Source organism: Bos indicus x Bos taurus, chromosome 26 (genome assembly GCF_003369695.1).
Source record: "Bos indicus x Bos taurus breed Angus x Brahman F1 hybrid chromosome 26, Bos_hybrid_MaternalHap_v2.0, whole genome shotgun sequence".
NCBI lineage: Eukaryota > Metazoa > Chordata > Mammalia > Artiodactyla > Bovidae > Bos > Bos indicus x Bos taurus.
In genome coordinates this window covers 34,952,491-34,974,088 of record NC_040101.1, presented here as the reverse complement: position 1 = coordinate 34,974,088, position 21,598 = coordinate 34,952,491, and the positions used below count along the sequence as shown (strand labels likewise).

General features: G+C 37.4%; 1 protein-coding gene across 1 annotated transcript in view; it reads right to left on the bottom strand.

Moving 5' to 3' along the window:
• The window catches only part of LOC113884506 (cytochrome P450 2C31), a 47,578-nt gene extending 26,817 nt beyond the window's left edge, over positions 1-20,761 (bottom strand). The window contains exons 1-5 of the mRNA XM_027529126.1: positions 20,559-20,761; positions 13,306-13,468; positions 12,477-12,626; positions 5,146-5,306; positions 632-808 (exon numbers count right to left, since the gene is read on the bottom strand). Coding sequence (XP_027384927.1) covers positions 632-808; positions 5,146-5,306; positions 12,477-12,626; positions 13,306-13,468; positions 20,559-20,726 — 819 coding nt within the window. The 5' untranslated portion in view covers positions 20,727-20,761. The remainder of the gene's footprint in view (positions 1-631; positions 809-5,145; positions 5,307-12,476; positions 12,627-13,305; positions 13,469-20,558) is intronic.
• Positions 20,762-21,598: the final 837 nt, after the last annotated feature.

Genomic DNA, 21,598 nt, shown 5'->3' with positions numbered 1-21,598 from the left:
CAAGTATTCAGAATCACCTACCCTCAAACTGCAACACTATTCCCAAAATCATCAGTCATTACACCCATGACAGTTTCTCAGTTATAATCAAGATAATCTCTAAAAATTCCACACATTTCATCTCTGTACTTATCATTCCCTGAACCAATTTTGTCATCTCTGTTAATCTAAGCCAGAGTTTTCTCAAAACTTACCTCAGCTGTTTCCTACTATCTTTCCAACAGTGAGCCTTTCTTGATTCCCACCAATTCCTACTTTCTCTCATTTGTTACATCATTCATTCATGGAATTTATATGATGAAAAAAGAATATGCTGTCTTATCAATAATCTTGAATGTGCCTATTTGTCTGTGTGTGAGTGCTCCAACCTGTCCCCAAATAAAGAACCAGCTTTAACATGGTAAATATTAAAACTTCCGAATAATTTTCAGTGACAATTTATAAATATCTCAAGACATCCACTATGGTTTGTACAAGCAATATTCAGTCTTGTGTGTGCAAGCAGTGAACACATATTTAAGAAGGAGCATTTGTTCTAATAAACCAATTTCACTGAGAAGAACAAAGCTATTCCATGTGTCACATCACTGCACCCACAAAGATAAAGTAGCAAATCTGGGTTCCATTTTACCTTTTCCATTTTAATCAGAAAGTAATCAATAAAATCTTGAGGGTTATTGAGGTCCAGGGATTCTTGGTGTTTCTTTACTTCCTCCAAAATAAACTTTCTTTGCTCAGTCATGTTTTTAAATATTGTATTATGACTTCCTGGGAAATAACGTAGTAAAGAGGGGAAAGTATTGTAGAGCTGAAAGATGAAAGAATCATTCATTAATTCATTCAGCAAACGTTTACAGGCCCATATTATGGATCAAACACATTGCTATAAAATGAGTAGATTAAGATGAATAAAACATGCATCTTGCACTAGAATACATTTGAGATTGAGAGGGAACTGATAAATTAGCTGGAGTAACAGCATGCACAGGTTACCAACTAATTTCAAAACCATTCAAATTCATTTCTAACCATAACCCTCTAAAGAAATTCAGGATCATACTACCATCTTTCCAAATGAGGGTACTGAGATCCAGAAAGGTTCATCAACCAGTTTAAAACACAAAACTAGTGATAGAGGTAGAACCCAGTGTTCACTCCAGTGTACCCTACACGCATGTCTACAGAGAGTCACCTAAAAAATGTGCAGGGATCACACCCTTTTTGTTATAGTTTTTATGAAAGTATAGCTGATGTGCAATATTTATTAGTTTCAGGTGTACAAAATTGTGTTGTGACATTTATATGCATTACAAATTTTTTACCATGGTTACTTTAGGGACCCTCTGTCACCATACAGCTATTGAAATGTTATTGACTATTCCTTGTGCTGTATATTATATCCCTGTGACTTTATTTTATAACCAGAAGTTCAGACTTCTTAATCTCCTTCATCTATTTCATTCATGCCCACATTCCCTGCCCTCAAGTGACCACTAGTTTATTCTCTGGGTCTATGAGTCACTATTTTGTTTTGTTTGTTTTCATTTTTAAATTCCAAGTATGAAGTAAATCATATGGTATTTGTCTTTCTCTGCCTGACATTTTCCCTTTAGCATAATATCTTCTAGGCCCATCCATACTGTCATAAACAGCACTATTCAATGTTATATGGCTGAATAAATTTCCATTGTATATATACAAACCATATTTTCCTTATCTATTCATTCTTTGATAGATACTAAGGTTGCTTCTATATCTTGACTATTGTAAACAAAGGTACAGTGAACATAGGGGTACATATACATTTTCAAATTAGTGTTTTTATTTTCTTTGGATAAATACCCAGGACTGGAATTGCTGAATTGTACATAAGTTCTATTTTCAATTTTTTGATGAGCTCCCATATTGTTTTCCATAGTGCCTACACCAATTTACATTCCCACCAACAGTTCATGAGGGTTCCTTTTTCTCCACATTCCCCCCAACACTTGTTATTTCTTTTTGACAAGAGCCATTCTGACTGGTATGAGGTGATATCTCACTGTGGTTTTAATCTGCATTTCCCTGATGACTTGTGATGCTGAATATATTTCCATATGCTTATTGGACATCTATATATCCTCTTTGGAAAAATGCTTATTCAAGTCCTTTAGACACTTTTATTTATTTTGAGTTTGCTTTTTTGCTTTTTATTTTGAATTGCATGTGTTCTGTGTGAATTTTTTATATTAACCCCTTGTCAGATATATATTGTTTGGAAATGTCTTTTCCCATTTAATAGGTAACCATTTTGTTCCCCTGGCATCCTTGTCTTTTTGCTAATCTTAAAAAATGTTTTCAGATTTTCACTGTTGAGTATGATGTTAGCTATGGGCTTGTCATTATGGCCTTTATTACATTTTGTGGTGTATTCCTTCAATACTCACTCATGAAGAGCTTTTGTCATAAATGGATGTTCAATTTTTTAAAGTCTTTTTTAACATAATTTGTGATCATAAATTTTTTTCTTCATTTTGTTAATTTAATGTATCAGATTGAATGATTTGCAGATATGGAACCACTCTTGCATCACTGGGATAAATTTAACTTAATCATGGTTTGGGCTTTCCTGATAGCTCAGCTGGTAAAGAATCCGCCTGCAACGTAGGAGACCCTTGTTCAATTCCTGGGTCAGGAAGATCCGTTGGAGAAGGGATAGCCTACCCACTCCAGTATTCTTGGGCTTCCCTTGTGGCTCAGCTGGTAAAGAATCCGCCTGCAGTGCAGGAGACGTGGGTTTGATCCCTGGGTTTGGAAGATCCTCTGGAGAAGGGAATGGCTACCCACTCTGGTATTCTAGCCCGGAAAATTCCATGGACTGTATAGTCCATGGGGGTTGCAAAGAGTCAGACGCAATTCAGCGACTTTCATTTCACAATCATTTGGCTTATGGCCCTTTTAATGTATTGGTGAATTCTGTTTTCAAATATTTTATTGAGAATTTTTGAGGAAGTGTTCCTTTCTCTTCAATTTTTTGCCAAAGTTTGAGAAAGATATGTATTAACTCATCTCTAAATTTTTAATATAATTCACCTGTGAGGCTATCTGGTCCTATATTTTCAATGATGGAGGTGTTTTGATGATTAATTCAATTTGATTACTAATGATAAGTCTGATTAGATTTTCTGTTTCTTCCTGATTTAGTCTTGATATGTTATGTGTTTCCGTGAATGTACACTTTTTTTCTAGGTATCCAGTTCACTGGTATGTAATTGTTTATAGTGGTGATCATGATCCTTTGAAGTGTTGTGATATCAGTTGTAATGCTTTTCTCTTTCATTTCTGATTTTATCTATTTGGATCATCTCTCTTTTTATCTTGATGAGTCTGGCTAAGGTTTATCAATTTTTGTTTATCTCTTCAAGAACCAGCTTTTAGTTTCATTGATCTTTTCTATTGTCTGCAGTTAATGTTTCATTTATTTAATCTCTGACCTTTATTATTTCCTTCCTCCTACTAACTTTGAGCATTGTTTGTTCTTCTTTTTCTTGTTATTTTATGTGTAAGGTCAGATTGGTGGTTTTGTTTTGTTTGTTTGTTTGTTTGTTTGAGTTTTTATTTTTTTTTTTAGTTTCCTGGGGTGGTAGGCCTGTTTGCTACAAAATTCCCTCACAGAACTATTTTTGTTTGTCACAAGGATTTTAAAATGTTCTATTTCCATTTTCAATTATCTCAAAATATTTTCATTTCCTCTTTGATTTCTTTATTGACCTATTATCCAATCCCCTCATGTTTGTATTTTTCCAGTTATTTTTTTCTTGTGATTGATTTCTAGTTTCACACAGTTGTGGTTAGAAGAGATGCTTGATATTATTTCAATTTTTTGAATTTATTGACATAATTAATTTGTTTTGTGACATAACACAATCTATCCTGGAGAATGTTTCATGTACACTTGAAGAGAATGTGTATTTGACTGCATTTGGATGGAATGTTCTATATAAATCTGATCTAATGTGTTGCTTAACACCAATTTTTCCTTATTAAGTTCAGATCTGCATGATTTGTTCATTGGTATAAATGGTATGTTAAAGTCCCATACCATTCATTATTATATTATGATCAACAATTCCCTTTATGTCTATAATATTCACACCCTTTTTTGGTAATGAATAAACTCACCAGAACTATTAAGTTAATGCCTAAATTATGTAGCTTATTTTTATTTAGGCATTTTATACCTTGAGAAATATACGTGTTAAATCTCTTCAGTCATGTTCAACTTTTTGTGACCGTATGGACTGTAGCCTGCCAGGCTCCTCTCTCCATGTGATTTCCCAGGCAAGAATACTAGAGTGGGTTGCCATGCCCTCTTCCAGGAGATCTTCCTCACTCAGGGAATGGAACCTGCATCTCTTACACCTCCTACATTGGCAGATGCCTTTTTTACAAATAGCACCACCTGGAAAGCCCTGAGAAATATACGCGTTGCCCTTATTCACCTGGATATTTCTAATCCTAAAGGTTATTGGATCCTTTTTAAATAGTACCTTCATGACTTAATACCTTTGCTAGACACTGAAGAAATTTATTAAGGCTGGTAGCTTGTATCAAACTAGCTAGAGAATTGAGAAATCTAGCTTCTAAGTCTAGCTCATTCTTTTTCTTGGTTAGGCTACTTTGGAAAATATGTTTAATATCTCTGGGTGAATTTTCATGTTCCAAAAAATGAGGAATAGAATATTTGTCCTCTATGGTCCTTCCCAAATGGAAAACATCATAACCTTACATTTCACATAGAATCTTAGTTATAAAGGATGTACCACATACGTTATTAATTTTTCCTGACATGTACTATCATAAAAAATGTATTTTATATACCACTCTCTTTATCTATAGCTATATAAATCAGAGGGTTAAAAAGGTTTCTGAAAAAAATATTTTGCTATAATGGATACACTAAATATTATATTTTTCTTTTTATTACAATATTTCACATTTTAAAACTCAATTCATTAGCTAAATTGAATTGATAACTCACTAATCAGTTACAGGTGATAGTTTGATTAACATTATCCATTTTGATAGAACACAAAGGGATGTGGAAGGATGAACAATCAATTAGCTAGACATTTGTTTACCATTTAAAGAGAATCTTGACCTTACCTCTACCCAGGGGGTGCTTACAAGCCTTGAATTTTCATTAAAATATTTTATCAAGGTTAGCAATCTCTCATCACTGTACTCAAAACGATTCCGGAAAATAATGGAGCAGATCACATTGCAGGGAGCACAGCTCAGAAGTAAAGTAGGATCACAAGGAGATCCTAAAAAGTCAATATAAATGTTAGAAAATATTCTAGTATACAAATCTTACATTTACTGTTTAAAGTAAGTAAGAAGGGTTGACTTCCAAGATTTTTTTTTTAATTATAGAAACAACCTGGGCATGCAATCATCACTATTCAACATGCCTAAAATAAAATTTATTGTGTTTTCCCAAGCAAAATTATCTAATCCAGTGTGATGTATTTATTTTCCCTCCAAGTGTTCTCCTATTTATGTCATTATCCAAATAACATCTAAAAGGTAACTCACAAGAAAAAGGTTATTTTAAAATGTCTTTAATGTTGCCAGATTTAGCCCTCACTGTCGATACTTCTTCATCATGCCTACAGGAAACAGCAATGTCATGAGAAAATCAAGAAACTGGGGAGACTTGAAATAATATTTCAACAATGCAGTTGAAAAAATTGGACTGGTCAGAATGGTCATCATCAAAAAATCCACAAACAATGAATACTGGAGAGGATGTGGAGAAAAGGGAACCCTCCTGTACAGTTGGTAGGAATGTAAACTGATGCAGCCTCTATGGAAGACAGTATGGAGATTCCTTTAAAAACTAGGAATAAAATGCCATAGGACCCATCAGTCCCACTACTAGGCATTACCCTGAGGAAACCAAAATTGAAAAAGACACATGTACCCCAATGTTCACTAAAGTAATATTTGCAATAACTAGGACATGAAAGCAACCTAGATGTCCATCAATAGATGAATGGATAAAGAAGCTGTGGTACATATATACAATGAATATTACTCAGGCATAAAAAGGAATGCATTTGAGTCAGTTCTGATGAGGTGGACAAACCTAGAGCCTATTACAGAGTGAAATAAGTCAGAAAGAGAAAAGTAACTGTTGTATATTAACTCATATATATGGTATCTAGAAAGACAGTACTGATGAAACTACTTGCAGGGTAGAAATGGAGATGCAGACATAGAGAACAGACTTATGGACACAGGTGGGTGGGAGGAAGGAGAAAGTGGGATGAATGGAGAGAATAGCATGGAAACATATACACTAACATATGTAAAATAGATACCAAAGGGAATTTGCTGTATGAATCAGGGACCTCAAACCAGGGTGACAACCTAGAGGGGTAGAAAGGCGTGGGAGGTAGAAGGGAGGTGCAAGAGGGAAAGGACATATGTATACCTATGACTGATTCATGTTGATGTATGGCAGAAACCAACACAATATTGTAAAACAATTATCCTTCAATTAAAAACAAATAATTTTTTAAAGAAAAAAATTGGAGTGTGCTTTTTCTATAGAAGAAAAGAACAGTGACAGAAATTAGAGTTACATTCAGATATTTTGAAAATATGTTATAGTATTAGAAACAGGCCTCCCAACCAAAATAAAGAATATGACTAGCTTTATTCCTGTTTGATGAAAATTTGTAAACCTCGTCTTTTCTTCTTCTACTGACATCTGGACTAGGTGACTTTAAAGAAAGCTCAAGTGATACTTTGCAAGAAGAACAAAATTTAAAGCACACAGGGTCTGCTTTTTCACTGAGAACCTTCATCTGCAATCTATCCCCAAAAGCCCATAAAAATCTCAAGCCTGCATCCTTCCTCTGCTCTCTCAAGCCATTTTTGGATCTGGTTTCTAGCCACCTGCCTTCCACAGAAAGCCTCATTATGTGTGTAATAGACCTTTTCATATCCTATTGAGATGTGTGTATCACTACCAATCTTAACAGCTAAACTAAATTTTCTATGGGAGGTCCATCCTGCTTCTGCCTGGTTACTGCTGCTGCTACTGCTGCTAAGTTGCTTCAGTTGTGTCCAACTCTGTGCGACCCCATAGATGGCAGCCCACCAGGCTCCCCCGTCCCTGGGATTCTCCAGGCAAGAACACTGGAGTGGGTTGCCATTTCCTTCCCCAATGCATTAAAGTGAAAAGTGAAAGTGAAGTTGCTCAGTCGTGTCCGACCTCAGCAACCCCATGGACTGCAGCCTTCCAGGGTCCTCCATCCATGGGATTTTCCAGGCAAGAGTACTGGAGTGGGGTGCCATTGCCTTCTCCAGCCTGGTTACTACCACAACACTATACTCCAAAAGGAAAAAGTCTAGCAGGGATTAAAAAGTAGAAGTTACAAGGAAAAAGGTTCTGCCCAACATGTGAAATAAGCTTCCAACAGTCAGTTAACCAGTGACAAACTCAGTTCAGTTCAGTTCAGTCAATCATTCATATCTGACTCTCTGCAACCCCATGTACAGCAGCACACGGGGCTTTGCTGTCCATCGCCAATTTGCGGAGCTTGCTCAAACTCATGTCCATCGAGTTGGTGATGCCATCCAATCATCTCATCCTGTCATCCCCTTCTACTCCTGCCTTCAATCCTTCCCAGCATCAGGGTCTTTTCCAATGAGTCAGCTCTTCCCATCAGGTAGCCAAAGTAATGGAGTTTCAGCTTCAACATCAATCTCTTCAATGAATATTCAGGACTGATTTCCTTGGAATTGACTAGTTGGATCTCTTTGCAGTACAAGGGAATCTCGAGAGTGTTCTCCAATACCACAGTTCAAAAGCATAAATTCTTCAGTGCTCAGCTTTCTTTATAATCCAACTCTCACATCCATACATGACTGCTGGAAAAACCACAGGTTTGACTAGATGGACCTTTGTTGGCAAAGTCATGTCTCTACTTTTTAATATGCTGGTCATATTAAATAATAGGTTGGTCATAGCTTTTCTTCCAAGGAGCAAGTGCCTCTTAATTTCATGGCTGCAGTCACCATCTGTAGTGATTTTGGAGCCCAAAAAAGTAAAGTCTCTCACTGTTTCCATTGTTTGCCCATCTATTTGCCATGAAGGGATGGGACTGGATACCATGATATTAGCTTTCTGAATGTTCAGTTTTAAGCCAACATTTTCATAACTTTTTCACTCTCCTCTTTCACTTTCATCAATAGGCTCTTTAGTTCTTCTTCACTTTCTGCTATAAGGGTGGTATCATCTGTGTATTTGTGGAGAAGGAAATGGCAACCCACTCCAGTACTCTTGCCTGGAGAATCCCATGGATAGAGGAGCCTGGTGGGCTACAATCCATGGGGTTGTGAAGAGTAAGACACAACTGAGTGACTTCACTTTCCCTTTTCACTTTCATGCATTGGAGAAGGAAATGGCAGCCCACTCCAGTGTTCTTGCCTGGAGAACCCCAGAGATAGGGGAGCCTGGTGGGTTGCCATCTATGGGGTCGCACAGAGTTGGACACGATTGAAGTGACTTAGCAGCAGCAGCATCTGTGTATTTGAGGTTATTGATATTTTCCTGGCAATCATGATTCCAGCTTGTGCTTCATCCAGCCCAGCATTTCATATGATATACTCTGCATATAAGTTAAATAAGCAGGGTGACAATACACAGCCTCAATGTACTCCTTTCCTAATTTGGAACCAGTCTGTTGTTCCATGTCTGGTTCTAACTGCTGCTTCCTAACCTGCCTACAGATTTCTCAGGAGGCAGGTCAGGTTGTCTGGTATTCCCATCTCTTTCAGAATTTTCCAATTTGTTGTGATGAACACAGTCAAAGGCTTTGGCGTAGTCAGTAAAGCAGAAGTAGATATTTTTCTAGAACTCTGTCAGTTTTTTGATGATCCAACGGATTTTGGCAATTTGATTTCTGGCAATTTCCTCTGCCTTCTCTAGATCCAGATTGAACATCTGGAAATTCACAGTTCACATGCTGTTGAAGCCTGGCTTGGGGAATTTTGAGCATTACTTTGCCAGCACGTGTTCAGTGCAGTTCAGTCGCTCAGTCGTGGCCAACTCTTTGCAATCCCATGAACCGCAGCACACCAGGCCTCCCTGTCCATCATCAACTCCTGGAGTCTACCCAAACCCATGTCCATCGAGATGGTGATGCCATCCAACCATCTCATCCTCTGTCATCCCCTTCTCCTCCTGCCCTCAATCTTTCCCAGCATCAGGGTCTTTTCAAATGAGTCAGCTCTTCGCATCAGGTGGCCAAAGTGTTGGAGTTTCAGCTTCAACATCAGTCCTTCCAATGAACAGCCAGAACTTATCTCCTTTAGGATGGACTGGTTGGATCTCCTTGCATTCCAAGGGACTCTCAAGAGTCTTCTCCAACACCACAGCTCAACAGCATCAGTTCTTCAGCACTCAGCATTCTTTATAGTCCAATTCTCACATCCATACAAGACTACTGGAAAAACCTTAGCCTTAACTAGATGGACCTTTGTTAGCAAAGTAATGTCTCTGCTTTTTAATATGCTGTCTAGATTGGTCATAACTTTCCTTCCAAGGAGTAAGCGTCTTTTAATTTCATGGCTGTAATCACCATCTGCAGTGATTTTGGAGTCCAGAAAAATAAAGCCTGCCACAGTTTCCACTGTTTCCCCATCTATTTGCCATTAAGTGGTGGGACTGGATGCCATGATCTTAGTTTTCTGAACATTGAGCTTTAAGCCAACTTTTTCACTCTCCTCTTTCACTTTCATCAAGAGGCTCTTTAGTTCTCTTCACTTTCTGCCATAAGGGTGGTGTCATCTGCATATCTGAGGTTATTGATATTTCTCCTGGTAATCTTGATTCCAGTTTGTGCTTCCTCCAGCCCAGCGTTTCTCATGATGTACCCTGCATGTAAGTTAAATAAGCAGGGTGACAATATACAGCTTTGATGTACTCCTTTCCCTATTTGGAACCAGTCTGTTGTTCCATGTCCAGTTCTAACTGTTGCCTCCTGACCTGCATACAGGTTACTCAAGAGGCAGGTCAGGTGGTCTGGTATTCCCATCTCTTGAAGAATTTTCCACAGTTTACTGTGATCCACACAGTCAAAGGCTTTGGCATAGTCAATAAAGCAAAAATATATGTTTTTCTGGAACTGTCTTGCTTTTTCCATGATCCAGCAGATTTTGCCATTAGATCTCTGGTTCCTCTGCCTTTTCTAAAACCAGCTTGAACATCTAGAAGTTCACGGTTCACGTATGGCTGAAGCCTGTCTTGGAGAATTTTGAGCATTACTTTACTATTGTGTGAGATGAGTGGAATTGTGCGGTAGTTTGAGCATTCTTTGGCATTGTCTTTCTTTGGGATTGGAATGAAAATTTTCCAGTCCTGTGGCCACTGCTGAGTTTTCCAAATTTGCTGACATATTGAGTGCAGCACTTTCACAGCATCATCTTTCAGTATTTGAAAAAGCTCAACTGGAATTCCATCACCTCCACTAGCTTTGGTCGTAGTGAGGCTTCCTAAGGCCCACTTGACTTCACATTCCAGGATGTCTGGCTCTAGGTGAGTGATCACACCATTCTGATTATCTGGGTCATGAAGATCTTTTTTGTGTAGTTCTTCTGTGTATTCTTGCCACCTCTTCTTAATATCTTCTGCTTCTGTTAGGTCTATACCATTTCTGTTTTATTGTGCACATCTTTGCATGAAATGTTCCCTTGGTATCTCTAATTTTCTTGAAGAGATCCCTAGTCTTTCCCACTCTATTTTTTTCCTCTATTTCTTTGCATTATTCACTAAGGAACACTTTCTTATCCATCCTTGCTATTCTTTGGAACTCTGTAGTCAAACTGGGCTACCCCATGAGTATGAGGTCTCCATAGTTAGGTGGAATCAAGCAGCGTCTGGGTGGTCATCAGTAAGGAAGCTGAGAGAAGGCCATACTAATTATGGGAAAACGGAAACAGCTAACAATAATTTCTGCTTGAAATACAAATCAGGTGGACAAAACCACTTACAAATAATGTGTATCAAATTTCATTATTTATTGATTTACTAATTCCATTTCAGAAATTTTATTCTAGAAAGTAATCAGAAATATTCAATGATTAATATGTTTTTTATATTATTATCAACAAAGTATTGAAAACAGTTTATCTGGACAAATAAATAAAGCTTGGTCAAATAAACTATGGTACCTGCAAAATAATAAGCTACTATACTATTAATAATGTTCTTGATAAAAGAACATGCAAACATATTTAATATGTTAAATTTTAACATAAGGATAGAGAAGAATCTATTCAGATGAACCTTGTGTTCTTATCACTGCTTCTGCCAAATCTCCCACCCATTCCTAGGTAATATGCACCAAAAGTCCAAATGATGTTCATTGACACGCTATTTGAGAAACTTACTCAAAGAAGAAACCAGAATCATGCATATATCTGTAATTATTGCATTGTTTATATCAGTAGCACCAAAAAATGAGGGAGAGAAACCTATATAGATGACTATATATCAGTGGTAAAAAACCACAATACCGAGTTACAAGTTAGAATATAGCATTAGTAAGTTAATAATGTTCTTTAAAAATGAAATATTGAGGTTAAAAACCACATATGTCTTATGATTCTGATCTTGCTCCTTCCCTGTCAAGTCTCCTATTCACGCCTTTCTCTCCTACCCCCTCTTCGGTCCTGCATGGGCATCCACACACATGTACACCGAGCAGATGTGTGCTGCTGCAGCTCCCTCCCTTCACACTCAAGGGGAGCTATAATACAACCTTATGCGCAGAGAAGTACTTGGTGCAAAATCTATACCTGAACCACTAATTTTATCTCAGTTTTGTTGAGATATCACAGATAGACAAGAATGTACAAGTTTAAGGTGTACTGCATAATGACGTGACATACATGTGTTGCAAAAAAATTTGCAATACTTCTCAAGAAGCTACCTGAGAACTTAGTCTTTCAAATTATTTTCACCAAGTTACTAGAAGATTGCCAAAATTAACACTTGTTTCTTTTTCCTGTGCACATGTATAAGCACATTTCCCAGCTCCTCTTATAGATAAGCACATTTCCCAACTCTTGTGACTGAGTTTACAGCCCGTGGAATATGAAAGAACTTTTGTGTGCCTGCCATACCTGACCTATTAAGAAGAGTATCACACTTTTTTTTATTCTTTCCTTCACCCTCACTACCATTCAAGGAGATGAACTCTGGGAGCCACAGGAAGGCAACCATGTGCTGAAGGCATCAAAGGCCCTGGAAACCAGGTGCTTGAAAAGGCCATTATGCCAGCAACTTCCCCTCCTACCACTGTCATGTGAGCAGGAAGTCAACTTCTGTTGGATTTGAGCCATTATCTCTCTGTAGTCTACTTGTAATAGCATTTAGTCTGCCCAAGCAGTTACTGCTAATTACATAAAGAAATACCCACCATTGGTTTTTTTTAATGCTTCCACCAAACATAAGGCTTCCTCTTGAATTCTGTGTTCAATTGTCCTCTTCCCCATCCCCATATTCCTCAAAACCATGAGGGAGAAACGCCGAGTTTGCTTCCATATTTCTCCATTGCTGAAAACAATTCCTATCAGGACGAAAACCAAAAACAGAGAAGAATAATCCATTGCCATGAATTTTAGCTGAGAGTCTTTAAACCAGGAAATGACAAGGATACCTAAGCAGGGATTAAATATAGGAGTGACAGCCTCAGGAATTCCTATCAGGCCTTTCATCATTATTGTTTCCCCATGACCCTCTTTTCAGAGCATATTTGTGCTTTATGCTTTGTATTATATTCTATTGGATAAAAAAGTTTCTTTTGCTTTTTTTTCTAAGAAGAATAGAAAATTGAATGCAATGTACATACTTCAAACCTTTGTTGGTTCCATGTATATATCATGCAAGCTTCCAAAACTAGTCTCTTAGCAACCATGACTCAGGCCAGAAAGCAAAATATTCAATAATTAGGATAATTTGTTGTCATTTTCCTCCCTTATTTTTCTCTCTGTCTCTTCTCATTTTCTTACCTGGTCATAATTTATTAATAGAACATTAGTTGTTAGAAGATTTGCTTTCACTGCACTTAATGTTTCATTCAGACTGTGTCATCTTCATAATTTTAAATATGGATTAATGATCCATAGAAAACTGTTTATTTATGATGCTTTCATAAACCCCTGTATTACCTATAATTTCTCAATTCCTTAGCCTATTTGAATCTTTCCAACTTACAATTCCCACACACTCCTCAAATAGAAACATACCTAATCCCTGGTTGATGTTGTCTGCCACTGGTAAACTACCTCTGCCAGAAAATTCCTCACTCTGATCAATCAGGACTTGCTTCACTGCTTCATATCCATGCAACACCACAGTGGGCTTCATGCCAAAATACAGAGTGAACACAGGACCATAATCTTCTGCTAGCTGGAAAAGGAACAGGAGATGCAAGAACAGTGAGCATTTCAAAACTGAAAATGTAGATAATATAGGAAAATGTAGATAATGTGGGAAATATTTTTAATCTTAAGATTCACCCATTATAAAAGGTTTCAATTTCTAGAACCAGTAATTTAATATGATATCACTTTACTACAATGATAATTATCATTATAGTATTAGGAATACTGTTATTATTATCATCAACATCAATAGTTATTCTTTATTCAGCTCCTACAATGTGACAAAGGCCATAGTATGAATTTTATTAGTATTATTCTATTAAACTTTTTTCTGCCAAACCTGTAATTGCTCCTTCCTTCCTATAGTGGCAATAAATGATATGTTTCCTCTGTTTAAGGGAAGGTGCTCCATCTCTCACACATGCAGACTGATAATCATCCCCTCATCATCCATTCTTCACATCTTTAGCACCAGAGACCTCTAAGCATTCAAAATACATAAGGACCTAGCCATAGACATTTTCCATCTTCCCAGTGAGATGATGCAAGTAAGTTTTCATGAACTGAGATAAGCAAAAGGGATGTGCACAAATTCTACACTGGCATAAATGGATGACAACACATCTTTCATTTCTCCTCCTATCCATAGGTTGAAATGACAGCATGGAGATGACCCCTCTGTGGCTGCAAATGAGAACAAAAGCCTTAGAGCATGCGATGGTAAACTACAAGACTGAGAAGATCTGGTTCTCTGAAAGAACTCATGGAGGAGAGGCAGCTCAGCAGCACTTAACTCTACGCCTGCTATGTGGAAGGCAGAAATAAACTGTCTTCCTTAAGTCACTGCATTATTGCGGTCTTTCTATCATGACAGCTTATTTAGTGTACAGACTTTCACTCTTTCAACTTGTCCAATGTTTGAGTCCTTTTGCCACCTTATAATCCATTCTCCATACAGCAAGCCATTTCACAAAGCCAATGTTAAAGAATATCATATTGTTTTTATGGTAAAGACCAATATTCTTAAAATCCCTGTAAGATCTACATACTCTGCTCTCTGCTTACCTGCCTAATCTCATCTCACACCATGCTTTTACCTACTCTCTGGGTGACAAACAATTGGTCCTCTTTCAGACATTTCAATAACTAAGTCTGCTCCAGGCTGAAAAAAAAATGGAACAAACATATACCTGTATTTTATCCAGTTAATGTTTAATTATTTTTCAGATCTCATCTCCAATTTCACTTCCACAGAGAACCCTTACTAACTGTGCCTCCTACCTGTAATCCTTTAAACTACATCACCTTTTTAAACTACATCACTGTGTTCCTATTATATGGTTTGTAATCATGCACTTATTTGGATAACTGTTTCATAAATACACGCTTACCATCTAGACTGTAAATTCCATACTGCTGACCTTTTTTTTTTTTTTTTTTTTAATTCACTGCTCAGATAATTAAAGAACCTGCTTGCAATGTGGGAGACCTCGGTTCAGTCCCTGGGTTGGGAAGATCCCCTGGAGAATGGAAGAGCTACCCACTCCAGTATTCTTGCTTGGAGAATTCCATGGACAGAAGAGCCTGGCTGGCGGGCTACAGTCCATGGGGTCACAAAGAGTCAGACATGACTGAGTGACTAAATTTTTCACTTTCTTTCACTTTGAAAATTCCCAGCATCTGACACACCTGGGACTGAAAGTAGGCATTCAACAACTTGTTAAGCTCAGGTATTAATATTTGTGCATAATAATTATTATTCACCTTTTAAAGAAATAGAAATTAAAGCTCAGAGAGATTTTATAATTTGACCAAGCCTGTGAGTTAACAAGTGTATGAGCTGGGGTGCTGACATAGTCACTTCAAAACCAGAGTCTGATACACAGAAGGAGGAGCTTCCAGGGGCAGTGCTCTCATGACTACCTTTCCCAGAGAAGTCAGATTTCCGATAATTCCTTCAAGATTTAAAGACCTATAGAATGCTAATGCTAAGTCATTTCAGTCGTGTCCGACTCTGTGCAACCCCATAGACGGCAGCCCACTAGGCTCCCTTGTCCCTGGGATTCTCCAGGCAAGAACATTGGGGTGGGTTGCCATTTCCTTTTCCAATGCATGAAAGTGAAAAGTGAAAGTGAAGTCACTCAGTCATATGCGACTCTTAGAGACCCCATGGACTGCAGCCTACCAGGCTCCTCCATCCATGGGATTTTCCAGGCAAGAGTACTGGAGTGGGGTGCCAATGCCTTCTCCAACCTATAGAATAGTAATTCATTAATTGAGCAAACACAACAGAAACTATGAAATTTCTTGAAACTTGGTTATTTCCTTGATTTCAAATCAATGTATTATTCTTTCAGGAAAATTTTGGGGTTATCACTCTGTAACTATGCAGTTTTAAAAAATTAAAGCAATTTCTTTGCCATTAGAATTCACCAAAAATAAGTGCTATAAAGGACACATAGGTCACAACATGGACAGAGAATTCCTACTTTTGACAATTTCAACAATGATCTCATTGATCTCACTCCCTTCTGGCAACCTTTAGCTGTATACCATCTAAAATCATGTCTGGGTGTCATACATCATGGACAAGTGAGATTAATCCCAGGGATGCAAGTATGGTTCAATATTCTCAAATTAATCAATGTTATACCCTACATTAACAAATGGAAAAATAAAATCATATGATTGTTCAATAGATGTAGGAAAGTTTTTTTTTATAAAATCCAATATCCATTTAAGATTAAAAATTCTCCACAAAGTAGGTATAGAGGCAACATACTTCAACATAATTTAAAAATCACATATATAATAAGTCCACAGCTAACATTATCATACTTGACAGTGAAAAACTGAAAGCATTTTCTCTTAAATCAAGAAAAAGATAAGGATGCCCACTCTTGCCACTTTTACTCAAAATATCATATTGGAAATCAAAGCCATAGCAATCAAAAAAAGAGAAATAAAAGGAATTGAAAAGAATGAAGAAAAACTGTCCTTATTTGTAGAAGATACAATACTATGCTTATAAAATTCTAAGTTTAGTTCAGTCACTCAGTCGTGTCCAACTCTTTGTGATCCCATGGACCGCAGCAGGCCAGGCCTCTCTGTCGATCACCAACTCCTGGAGTTTACTTAAACTCATATCCATTGAGTCAATGATGCCATCTGACCATCTCATCCTCTGTTGTCCCCTTCTCCTCCCACCTTCAATCTTTCCCAGCATCAGGGTCTTTTCCAATGAGTCAGTTCTTCACATCAGGTGGCCAAAATATTGGAGTTTCAGCTTCAGCATCAGTCCTTCCAATAAATACTCAGGACTGATTTCTTTTAGGATGGACTGGTTGCATCTCCTTGCTGTCCAAAATTCTAAAAATCCCAACAAAAAGCTCCTAGAGCTCATCAGTGAATTTGGAAAAGTTGTAGGATAAAAAAAATTAACATACAGAAATCTATTCCATTTCTAAACAATAAGAACAAACTATCAGAAAGAGAAATTATTAAAACAATCCCACTTATCACCACATAGAAGAGAATAAAATTCCAAGCAATAAATCTAATTAACCAAGGAAGTAAAAGACATGTACTCAGAAAACTATAAGATGCTGATTTTAAAAAAAAAAAGACAATACAAATAGATGGAAAAACATAACATGCTCATGGACAGGGAAAGTTAATATTGTTAAAACGAACATATTACATATTACCCAAGGAAATCAACAGATTCAAAGCAAATCCTATCAAAATACCAGTGTAATATTCAAAATGCTAAAACAAGTAATTCTAAAGTTTGTATGGAAACACAAAGTAACTCAAGTAGACAAAGATATCCAAAGAAAGAACAGAACTGAAAGTATCATACTCCCTGATGTCAGACTACAGTACAAAGTTACAGTAACCAAAACAGAATTGTACTGGCACAAAAATGGACACAGGTCTATGGAGCAGAGCATATAGCCCAGAAAATAATCCACACTTACATGAACAACAAATCCGTGAAAAGGGACACAAAAATATACAGTAGGGAAAAGGCAAGTTCTTCAATAAGTGGTATGAGGAAAACTAGACAGCTACACATAAAGAATTAAATTAAAATATTTCACATGCTAGTAAGGTTATGCTCAAAATCTTAAGATAGGCTTCAGCAGTACATGAATCAAGACCTTCCAGATGAAAAAGCTGGGTTTAGAAAAGGCAGAAGAACCAGAGATCTAATTGCCAACATTCATTAGATCATAGAGAAACAAGATCAGTTCAGGTCAGTTGCTCAGTCATGTCTGACTCTTTGCAACCTCATAGACTGCAGTACACCAGGCCTCCCTGTCCATCACCAACTCCTAAAGTATACTCAAACTCTTGTCCATTGAGTCAGTGATGCCATCCAATCATCTCATCCTCTTCTAAGAGAAAACAAGGAAATTCCAGAAAAAATCTACTTCTGCTTCATTGACTACACTAAATCCTTTTACAGTATGGATCACAAAATCTGTGAAAAATTATTAAAGAGGTGGGAGTACCAGACCACCTTACCTGTCCCTGTGAAACCTGTATGCGGGTAAAGAAGCAACAGTTAGAACTGGACATAGAACAATTGACTGGTTCAAAATTGTGAAAGGAGTACAACAAGGCTGTATATTGTCACCCTGCTTATATGCAGAGTATATCTTAACTTATATGCAGAGTACATCGTATGAAATGCTGGGCTGGATGAATCAAAAGCTGGCATCAAGATTACCAGCAGAAATATTGACAACCTCAGATATGCAGATGATACCAATCTAATGGCAGAAAGCAAAGAGGAACTAAAGAACCTCTTGAGGAGGGTGAGAGAGGAGAGTGGGAAAGCTGACTTAAATCAGCATTCAAAAAACTCAGATCATGGCATCCGGTCCCATTATTTCATGGCAAATAGAAGGGAAAAAGTAGAAGCAGTGACATATTTTATTTTCTTGGGTTCCAAAATTACTGTGGACAGTAACTACAGCCATGAAATTAAAAAATCTTTCCTCCTTGGAAGAAAAGCTATGACAAATCTAGACAGCATATCAAAAAGCAGAGACATCACTTTGCTGACAAAGGTCGATATAGTCAAAGCTATGGTTTTTCTAGTAGTCATGTACGGATGTGAGAGGTGAACCATAAAGAAGGATGAGCACTGAAGAACTGATGCTTTTGAATTGTGGTGTTGGAGAAGGCTCTTGAGAGTCCCTGGGACTGCAAGGAAATCCAACTGGTCCATCCTAAAGGAAATCAGTCCTGAATATTCATTGGAAGGACTGTTGATCAAGCTGAAGCTCCAATACTTTGGCAACCTGACAGAAAGAGCCAACTCATTGGAAAAGACCTTCATACTGGGAATGACTGAAGACAAAGGAGAAGAGGGTGGCAGAGGGTGAGACGGTTAGATAACATCACTGACTCAACGGACATGAGTTTGAGCAAACTCCAAGAGATAGTGCAGGACAAAGTAGCCTGGGATGCTGCAGTCCATGGGTCGCAAAAAGTCAGACATGACTCAGTGACAAACAACACAGAAACAAAACATTTTCTCATACTATATACAAATCTTAACTCAAAAAGTGTTGAGGACTTAAATGTAAGACCAGAAACCATAAAACTCTAGAAGAAAACATAGGCAGTATACTCTTTGACGTGTATCATAGCATATATTTTTGGATCTGCCTCCTAGTGAAGTGAAAGTGTTAGTCACTAGGCTGTATCCAATTCTTTGCGACCCCCTAGACTGTAGCCCAGGACTTCCCTGGTGGCTCAGATGGTAAAGTGTCTGTGTACAATGCGGGAGACCTGGGTCCGATCCCTGGGTCAGGAAGATTCCCTGGAGAAGGAAATGGCAAGCCAGTCCAGTACTCTTGCCTGGAAAATCCCATGGACTGAGGAGCTTGGTGCAGGCTACTGTCCATGGGGTCGCAAAAAGTCGGGCATGACTGAGCAACTTCACTTTCAGACTGTAGCCCACCAGGCTCCTCTGTCCATGGAATTCTCCAGGCAAAAATACTGAAGTGGGTAGCCATTCTCTTCTCCAGGGAATCTTTCTGAACCCAGGAATCAAACCCAGGTCTCCCACATTTTGGGCAGATTCTTTACCATCTTTACCACAAAAAAGAATGAAATTTTGCAATTGCAATAACGTAGACTAATCTGGAGGGCATTACACTTAGTGAAGTAAGTCAGACTGAGAAAGAAAAATACTCTATGTTATCATTTATATGTGGAATATTAAAAAAAATAAAATTGATGAATTGAACAGAATACAAACAGACTCATATACATAGAGAACAAACTAGTGGTTACCAGTGGGAAACAAGAAGAATAGAGGGGGAAAAGAGGGGTAAGAGATTAAAAACTATAGACTACGATGTATAAAACAAATAAACTACAAGGATAAATTGTTCAGCACAGGGAATACAGCCTGTATTTTATAATAAATTTCAAAGGAACATAATCTACAAAATTTTATATATTCTCACTTGAAACTAACATAATATTGTAAATCAACTCTAGATCAATTGAAAATAAATTAATAGGGCTCCGCTGGTAATCCAGCAGTAATCTGCCTCACAATGCAAGGGACACTGGTTTGATCCCTGGTCTGGGAAGACCCCACACGCTGCAAGGAAAAAGCCTGAGTGCCACAGCTACTGAGCCGACACTCTGGAGACTGTGAGGGGCAACTACTGAACCCAAGAGCCACAGAGACTTCTCAGAGAAGTCATGGCAGGAGAATTCCACACACTACACCTATAGTGCATTTTCTGCTTTCCGCAGCTAAAGAAAGCCTGTGCATGTGAAGACCCAGCACAGCCAAAAATAAATATTTTTAAATAAATGAATAAAAATAAATAACAATGAATAAATATATAAATAAAACCACGTCCCAGCACAGCCCAATGACCCAGCACAGCCAAAAATAAATATTTTTAAATAAATGAATAAAAATAAATAACAATGAATAAATATATAAATAAAACCACGTCCAGGTGTCCAATGGGAACTCCCCTTTAAAACCACTTTTAACAAACACGAGTCTGGGACAAGACATAGGGCTATCTTATTTACTCATTACAAACAACTGGAAGAAAAGTAATCATACTTGCCTTGCTTATGGATTTGCTGATATTCTTAATATTTATCTGCAGAATATTTCCAACAATTGGGAGAGGAGTGGGCCCAGGTGGCAGCTTCCCTTTGGCATGCCTCTGATTCCATAGAAAAAGGAAAATCAAAATAGAAAGACAGATCACTAGAACTACAAAGAGATCCATTGGTGTGCTTTGCGTGAGGGCAACTGAAAGCTTAGAATCCAAACACTTTATAAAAACTAAGTGCAAAGAAAAAAACAAACAAAGTGCAAGCTTATCACCAAACATGCAATAAGTCTTGAACTTTTAAATAAATAAGACTTTATCATCAGTGCACTTTGGCTTGTCAACATATATTTAAATGAAAGGTTAAATTAGTATTGATAAACTACTAAATTTGTTTAACGTTCTCATCATTACTATTTTGTACTCTATCCTTGTGGAAACCCATGTTATTGCTAAATCTTACTGCTGTTTAAAATAAGTGAAAATGGAACTAAATCTATTTTATTACTCAGCATATCCATTTGTTAAAAAATATTTTTTGTCACCATATACTGAATTACCAAGAACTTCTCAGTTTTCTAATAACTTTTTCTTTTTCATGGCTAAATTTAGCTGATGGTTTTAACTTTTCTGTTTTCACTAAGTTAAGTCCTTCAAGGATGTAAGTTTCAATGGAAATCTCAACTAAAAAACAATTCACTTTCTCAGAGATGGCCATATTTTAGTAATAAAATTGAAGGTATCCAGAGTTTCAAAGGACTGGAATTCACAACCACAGCAATTGATGAAAGCGTCTCTGCTCATCATATGAGCAGAAAAAGAAGCACTCTCTTAGAGCTTTTTCTCATAAAATCCATGATAACGCCAGGTGAAGACAGAAGGAGGCAGGACAAATAAAGAAAGGAATACGGAGCTGGTCTTATCTTAGAAAAGAGAATCCCACTAGTCTCACAGAGTTCTTTTTTATTTTTTTGTGCCAGGAGTTCTGACACCACTTACTTCCAGAGGAGATGCTGGTCAGCACACACTAGACAGAAAACAGGAATAAC